The sequence below is a fragment of the Pholis gunnellus genome (genome assembly GCF_910591455.1).
Source record: "Pholis gunnellus genome assembly, chromosome: 19".
Classification (NCBI taxonomy): domain Eukaryota; kingdom Metazoa; phylum Chordata; class Actinopteri; order Perciformes; family Pholidae; genus Pholis; species Pholis gunnellus.
The window spans coordinates 16,067,628-16,079,964 of record NC_136546.1 but is presented as its reverse complement, the minus strand read 5'-3'; the positions used below and the strand labels follow the sequence as shown (position 1 = coordinate 16,079,964).

The window sequence follows — 12,337 nt, the reverse complement described above, 5'->3', positions numbered from 1 at the left end:
CTATTTAAGCTTTCAGTTAAAACAATACTGGAATCCAGAGTACAAAAGTTGGAGGTGAATTTTGGTCGATAGGTTAGCGGATGCTGAGCAGATTGTAGGTCCAATAATACTTTGGTCCTATTACGGTCCAAAAGCCAGTTGGACAGAAGAGCATGGAGCCTACATGATCAGCATCGTACTTGTTGTGGAGACAACCAACACCCCTCTCTTCCTCTCAAAACCCCTTACAGACACAAACACACACTTCTACCCATTCACCTTTCCAAGTTGGTCACGAATCACATCTTTCTACACTATGTGCAGGGATGATCCCTACCCACTCTCCTTCTCTGGCCCTTAAAACAACTGTCTTTTTTTTTCTTTTTCTTTTTTAAAATCGGCCGAGCAAGCACTCATCCGTCTTTACTCCCTCTTCGCTCTTCCTCTCTTTTGCCTCTTCCCGTTATCCTCCACCTCCTCCACTTTGCTGTGACCGTTAGCTACCGCCGAGGTGCCGTTCGCCACGGGCTTGCCTCCCTTCTGGGAGGAGGAGGGTTTGCGTCGGTAAGCGTGGTAGTAGAAGTTGGCGAAAAGGATGATGAAGGTGACGGCGTAGCCGATCAGAGCCCACTGCATCCAGGCGGGGAACGGACAGCCTGTGTAGAGGGAGTGGCCAGCATGGCCGATGGTCACGTGGAACTGGATCTGTGTATGCACATAATTCAAATAATTAAGCACAATAAAACAACTAAAGCGCAGTAAAAATGCAACAAACTTGCAGAATGTACGATATGAAAAAGCAGACCATTGTTAATTTTAAGGAGGATATTTCACCAGAAACATCCACAGAACACACACAACAGAGGCAAATGCATAAAGATTAACAAAATACCCACTATCTGAATAATGGTGAGGTATTTCTTCCACCAGAGGTACTTCTGCATCTGAGGTCCCAAAGCTGCCAGGCCGTAGTATCCGTACATGAGCACGTGGATGGAAGAGTTGATGGTTGCACCAAAAAATGCTGTGGAAAGATGAAAGGGTTGAGTTTTGCATCAGCTGTCATCGTGTTATTTATACATGGCTGCCATGCAAATGAATGCCAGCTCTTCTATAAGTGGCACGAAGACAACGTCAATCTGATGAATTCAACAGCTGGACGTCACGACCATTACGATCCTTTCACTCACATTGTCCACCGGGGACCCACTTGATGCCGATCCACCAGAGGATGAACATGGTGCAGTGATGGTAGACGTGGAGGAAGCTGACCTGGGTGAACTTCTTCCTCAGGATGAAGAAGACGGTGTCCAGGAATTCCACTCCTTTGGAGATGTAGTACCACCAGAGAGCGGATGCTATCTGAAGACGTAAAACACAGGGTGGAGTGAACTATTGCAGCTCTCGATAGCACCGATGATAGATAACGGCTTTAGCCTGCGACTACAATGAGCAGACATTGATGTAGTACTCCTTACAGTCGCTTTAAGTTCTTAATTAATCACCCCTTAAAGCCCCACCTCAGTCCACTCGTGTAGGAGAGTTGAGTGAAGTATTAATACTGCAGAGAGCAGTTTTTATGAATACATTAGTGAACAAGGTAACATATTAACATATTTGATACCACTTATATATCATATATTAAGAGTAATTGTATGATATACAGTATATATACATGTATATATTGCAGATTCACTATTAGCCGTCCCACTGTCCCACAGCAATATGTCACAAATCACTCGTGTGTTCTCCTATTTAAACTCCTGATTCCTCGCAGCCTGATACACACATGCACATGATGCACATGGTTGCTCTCTAAGCCACGGCGGAGTGGTATCATGCCATCATGAAAGAGCAAGGCCTGATTATTAATTATTATTAATTACCCCCGCCTATGTGAGTAGGCCACACCCTGTTTGTACTGAAATCCCTGGAGACTTAAAGTTGAAAATCTCTCTTTTCTCCTTCAACCCGCCGACTAAACTAAAGGCACTTGCTACTGCTGTTGCGATTATCAAAAGTAAAAACATTTATTTTGGTAGTCGTGTACACAGGTGTGTGTCTGTGCGTAGATGTGTTAGGTGTGTGTGTGTGTTGGAGGGAGCTTACCCTGACTTCGTTGACGTCGTTGGAGGAGCTGACAGGCTGACAGAGGTAGCTGTACCCGGCTGATCTAGAGGCTAGTAGGAGCTGATGGGAAGAAAGAAAAGCACAAACTCAGGAAACGGCTGCGAGGAAACTGGTCGACATTTTCTAAGATATGGAGAAACTACAGCAGCGACCACGAGTAATCCGTGTTGACACACTCTTTTTAAAAAAAACAAAAACAGGTTGCTAACACATACGTTTTGGAGTTTTTCTAAAAAAAAACAGCGGATTGTTGTAAACAAGTCAGAGCTATTAGACATCACGGATTGGAAATCATTGCTACAGTAGAATCTGCATCTTGCAGGAACTGCTGCAGCTTATTTTTGATTAGAGTGGATCGGTCACAAAACACAAAGCATCTCTACATTATTTGCTCTAAAAGAACAAATTTGTAGGTGCTTGGTTGAGATAATATGTTGAGAGAACACCCATACATAAACCTTTGTGTTCAACCGATGAAGTGGTTCAACTGCGAGTGATTGTTTTGTCTCTTAACGTTAAGTAGTAGGTTTGTCACAGAGGGCAGTATCCGTCCATTATTGTCTTTTCTTGCCTTTTCATGTATTCTGAGTGAGCAACAACCAAAATGAAACATGCATAACTAGCTGCAGTAAAGCAAGTGTTTTTATAGTGTATTAAGCTGCATTTCCTTTTTTTTAAGTAGACGTATAGAGTCTATAAACATAGCACTCTGTGCAAAATGTCTCTGCTTTTAATGTTTAAATGTGACCATGAATCCATGATTGACTGTCACAAAGTGTTTTTTCGATGTCGCCTGAGGAAAAGCCATTTGGTAACACTTGTGTGTCTTGTTTTGCTACGTAGTTGCCACGACATCCCTTTAACATCCCGACAAAAAAACGACTACGTGCTATGTGTGCTACTGTAACACATGACGATAACCAACACGTCCTAACCTCTTTGGCGATGTAGAAGTTGAGGACCACCATGCTGAAGTTGTAGACTATGAGGGTCTTCCTGAGTATGTAGGGCTGGCGGTCCTGCATGTATCTAGGCCCCGCCCACAGGAAGAGCAGGTACAGGCAGCTGATGGCCAGAGTGGGGACGGGAGACGACATCATCGGCCAGCTCTCCACCCTCTTGTCTGGAGGACACAGGGGTGGTTTCAATGGTGGGAAAAATGTGAGGTATGATAGTTCAACAACAGAACCACTGTTGTTAAAGTGAACACATGAGTAATGCACAACAGGCACAACCTTTATGACACTTTGTGCTGAATATTACATTGTAGCATTCTGATGAACAGCTAAAAGAAAAGTTCAAGTACAATCCAGTGCTTTTACAATACATTTTGTGCAGTGTTTGTCCTTTTGTTTCTGTGGACATTACCCTTATGGGTAATGATAAGCATTTAGTTTGACCATTTTGTTTAAACTACGTATTTGTGGGTGAAAACAAACCTCTTTGCCCGATGCTTCCTGGTCCAACTTTGACTTTTCAGACTCTGCTATGCAGTTATGCTCTCACATACATATCAAGTATGACTCTTTTTTTTTTTTTTAACCAGAAACCCAACATGGTCAAATTGGGCAGTTTTCTGTCCCCGAGCTGAGCAAGTATAAGCTAGTGACTAAAATCTCCCGACAATGATAACAACTGCTCTTGCGTGTTTAGAAACAAGTGATTATAAAGATCTTACCTGCTATAGTAAGGCCCCATTTGTAAAATTCTACAGTGTCATTCACCAGATGTGTTACAGCCTCCATGGCTCTGCCTTTGGGTCCTGATTATACTGAAAAAGAGAGAAAGAGACGGAAGGCAAGACAGGCAGCGTCAGTGAGAGTCACCCAAATCAAATTACAGGCCGTACGTCTCCTATCATCCTAACTAGCAGCACGAGGAGCTACGCTGCGTAACCATGATACGTGTTCCTCTCTACAAAACACTCTTGTAAACTACTGAATCATCGTTAGCTCGTGATTGCTGATGTGCAGATAATCAAGCCGAAGACGTCTAGGCTGACCCCAACGACGACCATTTTCAGCATCGTGTCAAACGTCGCAGGGTGTCTTATCGGATCATGTGGCAAGTGAAAGCCTTTTAGAAAGGGATTTGTATCTTGTGTCATATATGCTACAGAGTAGAATCATTCAGCGCATTATAAATGAATGGATTGTACATTGTAGCATTGCTGCAAACACCCTAAAGGACCATGTCAGGCCTCTCTTTTCTGGCCCTCATTGGAAACAGTATGGTAACATTAACCTCCACAAGAGGTTAATGCACTTTCCATCGATTCTTATAAAGAATCTGGCGAGTCACAACGGTTTGAGATAACTGCAGGGAATAGGATCAATGATACGGGGTAATTCGTTTCCCGCCCGTTTCTGATACTAGACTTCATGATTATTCTATTAACCTCCTTTAACTTACTCACTGACTGGGACAAATATGACAGAAACACATCAAACTAACATGTAGAATAATGGTGTGGTACATCAAGAGAAATGTGCACCCAATTGACTGTAATTAAGCAGCATTACATAACAGACACTCCTTATCCACCTGACAGCTGAGAGCAGGTGTCTCCATATTAATCTATAATTAATCCGATGCCTCAGATCAGATTCCCTTTCAATAATTAATTGCTCTGTATACAGTGACTACTGTCCACCAATGAGAGTTCACTGACGAGGAAATGCTGAGTATTATTGCACACCAGTGTGCACTAGATAATCTGACTTTTTTTTGTTTTGTTATTGTTACAGGACTTCCTAAAACAACATATACCCACCCGGGGTTTAGTTTAGTTGCAGTGGGCCGCGGAGGGAACTCAGACAGAGAGGGGTTAACCGGGTTTGTGCGCACACAAAAAGACAGAGGCGCATGTGTCAGCAGGTTTCGCTCGGACCGCTCAAGAGGCTTAAATTCAATTGATCAACGAGCTTAGATCTGTAGGCCTAAGTACAAATGCCCGACGACCCACAAGCCTGTTTGATGGTTATCTGCCTCCATGTGCTATGTGACACACTAAAAGAGTACCTTGTTCACGAGGAAAATAGTGAATAACACACTGTTATGATAACAGTTATTGTAATGTTGTAGTAATAATACAACAATTAAAAAAACTCAGCTTTTCCACAGCCAATGAATTATTTACACTTGTTTTCTCTTAGGGATTTAATTGAAATATAATTAAAATGTTGTTGTTTTTTAATAAACAGGTGGGTGGGTGAACGGTGCTGAGAGTAGATTAAGAATAAGAGAATAATATTAGCAACAAAAGTATAAAAACGTGGTGAAAAGTGTCTCTCGCGACCACGTAGAAATAATTGACTTGACGTGGACAAAGGGCTGGGCTCTTATCCAGCAAGGCTTCTTAATTAAGCCCCCAAATACGAATAAACACTGGGTGTTTCTTTTTTATATATGTAGGCCTACATGCAGAAAAAACATTTAGCATGCCGAAAAAACTAAATTACAACGCAGCACACATCCACAATCGTACAAACGTTACTCACGTCCTCGATATTTAAGAGCGTGTAATGACATCCGGTGCAATTTGATGCCCAACTCCTCTCAATTACTGCTTCGCTTTCGCTCCTCTTCTTTTTCTTCTTCTTCTGCTGCTGCTTCCTCTTACTGCTAATCAGTTTCTACGCCGCTCCGGTTACAGTTCGACATTAAACAGCGATTTGGCAAGAAACTAGACAAGGCAAGTGGAAATATATGTCTCGGATGGGCCAATCATGCATTCAGTCCGTGCCGGCCGCTCAGCCGCATCATCTTCTTGCAATCTCCTTGACGCCGAGAAGCCAGATGGCATTGCGCATGCGGGAATTCGCTCCCGTGTCTCGTGCGCGTGCGTGCGCGCGGCAGTCGTTTATCCTCGGTATTTACTATTACTAAATAACTAAAAGCAACAATGAACTAACTAATTAACCAAAAAAACGAGGTAAATCATGTAATAAATCTAATTAAATTTCTACTATGGTTTTTTTTGTGAATGGATAAGCTAAGCATATGTTTCTACACAATTTGCCCAAATCCATTTATCTCCTCTGGCTCTGCAGGCAGATGGTGACACCATGTTCTTCCCTTGTCGTCTCTGGCCGGGTTGTACCACTAGGTGGTGCTGTCAATCCATCGTTGGATCTTCTACCTCTGGAGGGATGAGGGTTCTTTGACAGTGAGTCAAGAATAAAGAGAAGTTCCCCTTTCTCTGTAGTCTACCCAAACATCCTGCTAGCAAGGCACATTGCAGTCTGTGTCTGACAGAGTTTATTATGTTATTTGACACAAACACTGTACATACAACAAGGGAATATTTAGTTGTGATGTGACAGGTAGCGTCCGTGGAGCCTCGTGCACATCCAGGGCCTTTTTGGCACAGCATTGTGTGGACGGTGTCATTTTTGGTTCATTCAGAAAGGCTCTATCCTTTTCCTTTTTTCATTTATGTAATTCTTATAGGCTTACAGATGCAGCTGGACTGTGTTAACATGGCCCGAAGTAAAGCCGCTAAAAATAATATTAAAATTAGTGAAGAATTGGAGTGTGTGTATATGTGTGTGTGTGTGTGTGTGTGTGTGTGTGTGTGTGTGTGTGTGTGTGTGTGTGTGTGTGTGTGTGTGTGTGTGTGTGCATGAAGTATAATGTGTCAAAATAAATTGAGAAAACATTGGCATATTTCAGAGTATTAAGGGTGTGGACACAATAATATGGACACTTTCTACAAAATAACACTGTGCAGTACCCCATATTTTTACTGCAGCTGAAGTATCTTGTATCTTGGGGCGACTGTGGCTGAGTGGAGAGCAGGGCCGTCTTTGGCGGTTGGCGGTTCAAACCCCGGCTCCGGCACCACTGGTTCCATGTCGATGTGTCCTTGAGCAAGACACTTAACCCCAAAAATTGCTCCCATAGCTGTGCCTACGGTATTAGCATCTGAATGTAAGTTGCTTTGGATAAAAGCGTCAGCTAAATGACTGTAATGTAATGTATCAACTCAGTGAAGACATCTATTTAATCCACTTAACGCGAATAATAAGTCAACTCTAAAGTCAATTATGAATGCACATTTCAAAGAATGCACTTGAAAAATTGTTGCCGCAGGCACACTTTCTTTCACATTTACCTTGTAATAATAGCACAGAAAAGCTGTTATTTCTAAAATTGCTAATCTTAAGAGCATCCTCCCCATCCTGGCCTCAGGGTTGAGGAAGAAAGTGGTCCGCTTTATTAAATTAATTGGACAAAGTAACTTGCAGCTAAACATATTGACATCTGTCGTCTACAGGCCAACAGCCTTTATGCTCAGTCTTTAGTCTTTAAGCTATATTTCTACATATGCAGCTTAAACTGCTGCTGATATCAGCTTCCCGTCCTTTAGGTGGTGCAGGGTTAACACGTGTACTGGTCTGAAAATCACCAAAACAGATCCCCAATGAGGAGAACTTGCAGCCTTTTTAGTGTGAATGTGTGAGTTTGAGAGTGCGATACAACTTCATGAGGTGTCTGCACAATTGCACAACACACTATTGGCCATACCTCCCTAGCACACACACACACACACACACACACACACATTCTCATATCTGTGTGGTCCTTCAGTTTGGTGTATTCAAAATGTGGTCAGCGCAGAATTTGAAGGAGGCACGTTGGCGGTTCTGTAATGAGAAATGTCACGACTGCTGGTCTGCAGCTGCACCGACCACATCAGGGCAACCTGGAAGGTTGTGTTGGCTGCAGATCGCTGGGTGAATAAATATACTTAATATTAGAACAGCCCTAAACGGTGCACAGCTCTTGGCTTTATTGCAGAGTTTGTGTGTAAAGTGGTATGGCTCACGATATGTGACATCTGGAGAGAGTCCCATTGCGTTGTGGTTGCTCGGATTTGTGGTGTTTTCTTTCCGTACTTTCTACACGATAAAGAGTTGATTTAAGATCGATGTGCTTATTACAGTAAATATATGGTGATACAATGTTATTGGCTTCGTGTTTTGTGGTGTCATACGAGTGAAATAATAACATTTCAATTATGACAATAAACATTTTTAAGATTGTTTCTTTGTGGTTAAATCTAACGTGAGGAGACACTGAAATCAGATATTCAAGTTGATGAAAATAAAAGACAAGAAGGAGACGAAATGGAAAAGACAATCGAAGAGTAGGATCATATTGGACATATTATGTGAGAGGAATGAGAGTCAAGAAGAAGGAAGCACAGTGTTTACGCATATTCAGATGAATTTGACTACATCCATGTACGACAGGAAGAACAACATACGTTCTTCAACAGTTATGTAAGACCTAAAAGACCATATTGGCATTATAATTATATTAGTAAAGGTTAATATGAGCTTCATAAGGTTTCAATACTGTCATCAGAGAAGCATGTTTGTTGTATTCCCACAGAGTTTTGATTCTCATGATGGAAAGTTCCCGCAACATTTAGAGACTTTAAAAAAATGGTTGTTGCAACCAACCAATCTAATGCTTCTCCGGCTGCCTGATTGATTACATTACATTACATTACAGTCATTTAGCAGACGCTTTTATCCAAAGTGACTTACAATAAGTGTATTCAACACAGGCATTCAAGAGAATGGATGGATGGAATACAATAAGTGCAACAAACTAGTATGAATACAGTTAAGTGCTGAGTGGAAGGCTCAGGGTAGCACTTCTTGAAGAGGTGAGTTTTCAGCCTGCGCCGAAAGATGGGCAGCGACTCTGCTGTCCTGACGTCAGTGGGGAGTTCATTCCGCCACTGTGGGGCCAGGACAGAGAAAAGATTGTATCTGTATGCTCTTTTGAATGTGTCAAAGTGGCTTTACAGTAGAGTTTAAGTGTCATGTGCTGGTGACTGAACTTCCTGTTTTCACCCTTCCTATTTTCTTCCCCCTCGGCTTCTTTCTTTCTTTTCTTTTTCATTCGTGTCCCGTTGGCTGCTCCTTTCACTTCACTTCACACCCGGTCCCTCGTGTTGTGTTTTCACGGCTTGTAAAGTTAGCGTCTGTTAATCTTGCACACTCTTTATGGTCTTCATATTTCATCGTACATCTGGCTCTGCCATTTTCAAATAGGGTAAACATTTCACAATTTCCAACCCAGCATAGCCATCTCTTTGTGGGCCCCCAAAGCAGCCATCAAAGACATATTAGCTGGCGATTTATGCTGGAACGCACTGTGCACAAACCACCAAAATCTCTTGTCAAGGACATTTCTTTCTGCAGGGCGTATTCACAGCCAACCACCTGGGACGAACCCCTTTCCACATACCTCTGGAGCGGTGCTCTGCTGTAAAAGAAAAGACTTTTGGGAAAAAGAATAAGGTGGTAATTTCTTTCACGAGGGCCGTCACTGCACGATCCCAATCTTGCAACTTGAAGTATCTGTTTGCATATATTTGCACATGCAGAACATGTTTCATGATGTGTGAGAGCACAGATATAGCTCACTCAAGATGTACCCACGAAGGCCTGTTTCTTTTTCAACATGTGCACAGTTGAAAAAGTGCACAGTATATATACTACAGTGTCTCCAATTGCATCTAATTGCCGTGAGTCCTTTTATTTTACAGTTTCTGTGTAATCTGGATCAAGTCCTTTACATCAGTCTTTTCATATGGTTTTAATTTGAAAGACTGATATTTAACTGTCTTCATTCAGTAGCAGATCCCTCTCTGTGTATAGTGGCTGTCTAGATGTGGCATTAGGTCACAGCTTGTGCCATCTTTGAGGATAACTTGGCTCTTTTTTATTCCCATAAAACCAGGATTTGAGCTGCACACATTTATATGTACTCTACATTTGCACACACACACACCATCACACGCACGCACACACACACACACACACACACACACACACACACACACACACACACACACACACACACACACACACACACAGTGTCTTGTCCTCATTTGGCCTCTGCATAAAGGAACCCCATCCCTGCTATAGTGTGTGGCCAGAAGTACCTCAGCACAGAGCTGGTGATGGTTTTCCTGTTTCAGGCCTATACTGTCACTCTTACTTCCTTTGTTTGTCTTTGCCAATTAGTGCCCCCCCCCCCCCAACCCTAACCCCCCCCCTCTCAGCCAAAACCTCCTGCTCCAATCAGTTTCTATTTGTTCAGTTTTCAGTCATTCATTGGGTATGCTTCCTGTCTCTCAACTCTCATTTTCATTAATCATCGTTTTTTCCCAGACAGTTTCTCTTCTGTTTTTCGTTTGCTTTTTCGACCACATGCCACGTGTCCATCCACACTATTTAGTCTGCTTTACACGCACAAAACAGAAAAACTATTGTTATTAGTGGAAATGGGACAGGTATAACATTCACATATATTTACGTAAATAGATAAACAAACCAAAACCAAACAACAACAATGAGAAAGAAAGAAAAATGTCAGTAAAATGGGACAACGGCACCAGTATACTTAATCAAGTATCACGTTAGGAAAAACAGATTAAGCTTGTAAACTGGCCAGATATTTGATTCTTTGTCTGGAGAGATGGTTGACCGGTTATTAAAAAACGTAATAAATGGTCTTCATATCTTTTATTATTTTTCCATGCGTAGAAAAAACATCAACTATTGAAGAGGAGGGTGGTTTTACAGACTTCCACAATAGTAATAGACTTCTTCTTGCTCAGAGTGTTTTAAAGGAAATCAGGCTGTATGGCTATAGCAGTGGGCATGGTTGTAGCTGTAAGACAGAAGATAAAGTATTAAACACTGAAGACTTGAATCCCTGCAGTTGTGGACAGGACCAATACATATTCATGGCCGTGCTCGGGGCTCAGCAGTCCCACTTTGTATCAGACTCAGGATGTATTTCTGCCGTCTCTACTGAGGTGGACTCTGTGTTCCACTTTCCACCGGATTAAACTGAGCTGTGTCACACATTTGTTAACCTTTAGTCTACAGTAGATTGGCTGAGCCTGCAGCGACGCCCTGTCCACAGTTATACTGAACACTGAATTTAACATTGCAGTGCATGCAGGGACAGACTCAGACAGAACGCAGCAATAAACAAACAGAGTTGATTGAAGCGGTTGCAGACACGTATGGGTGATTATTCAAGATGGTCTTGAAATTACAGAGGGATATCGGTGCTTTAATCCCAGTAAAAGTCACCTTTATTCAAACCTTTCCAGTGAAGCCTCAGTTAATCATTGCAGCAAGACAAATATGAACCACAGATCCAGAGAAGTAAAGATGAAATGTAGAGATGGGGATTTTCTGACTTCTTGAAATAAAAAAAAACCCCACCAGTAATTATTACATCTCGCATGCAGGGAGGGCCGACCAACCATATCATTTAGAATGGCGAGTATTATAATTATCTCCAGTAGTTAATCTAAGAGCTGAATGGTTAACTCAAACTAAGTGTGGAGGATGAACTAACTGCTTCAAGAGCCCTTCTCCCTACAACTCAGCGAGAAGTCAGGATGTCTTACAGATTATTAGGCGTCTGTTCTGTACAAATAGGAATATTTGAATTACCTCTTGAACGTCCATCACCGCTGAGAGCAAACCACTGACGTACTACAGGGGGGCATCTGGAGGTGCTGTGTCGGGCTTCTTCTCCTCTCGTCTTTGCTCTAAGCTGCGGCCTCGGTTAGTAAGGAATGACATTCTTAGTCCTGGCTTTGCTCGTACCTACGCAGTGATCCTAAAAAAAACTGTTACTTAATGCACTTGATGGAAACCGGGATTGTAAAGTAACTGCTCGGCCTTCCGGTTAATATTACGAAGATGGATTTCCGTCTGAAGTAGTTCTCAAAATGTAATGATCTGGCACTTTTTGTTGTCGTGAATATACATCCTCTGTAACCCTGCGGTGATGTCGTCACTCTTTGTTCACAGACACAGCAGCAAATGGACACCAGTAACCACTTGTAAAAATCCACTTGTTATTCAACAACCTAGATCATATTAAGCGTATATTTACATAATGTGAAACACAGTTTCAAGCTCTTCATTGCCCACTTCATACGTCTTCTTTACACCACGTTCGTACTGTACACAGCGATGCATCACTCTTGTGATGTGAACAGTATTGTTGTCTATGCCTATGTCTCGAGGGGAAATATTTTTCTGCTTCGACTAAAGCTTCCTGGGAGCCGTTACTCTTTGTTCACTGACTTGGCGTTAACTGCAGGAAATCTGATTCTCAGGACTTTTCCTCGCTGGCAGGCGGTGCGGCCATTTATTTTGACTGCATGGAGCAAAAT

The 12,337-nt window shown here is 42.3% G+C and overlaps 1 protein-coding gene across 1 annotated transcript; it reads right to left on the bottom strand.

The window, feature by feature from the left end:
- Positions 1-402: 402 nt before the first annotated feature.
- Positions 403-5,745, bottom strand: LOC306711013 (very long chain fatty acid elongase 4-like; the record flags this gene model as incomplete). Its single annotated transcript, XM_079179781.1, has 7 exons — positions 5,610-5,745; positions 3,788-3,880; positions 3,045-3,232; positions 2,089-2,169; positions 1,170-1,341; positions 876-1,003; positions 403-684 (listed from the first exon to the last, which is right to left on the bottom strand). Exons 2-7 carry the CDS (start codon positions 3,852-3,854, stop codon positions 403-405), a joined length of 918 nt encoding a protein of 305 aa, XP_079035907.1. The 5' UTR covers positions 3,855-3,880; positions 5,610-5,745.
- Positions 5,746-12,337: the final 6,592 nt, after the last annotated feature.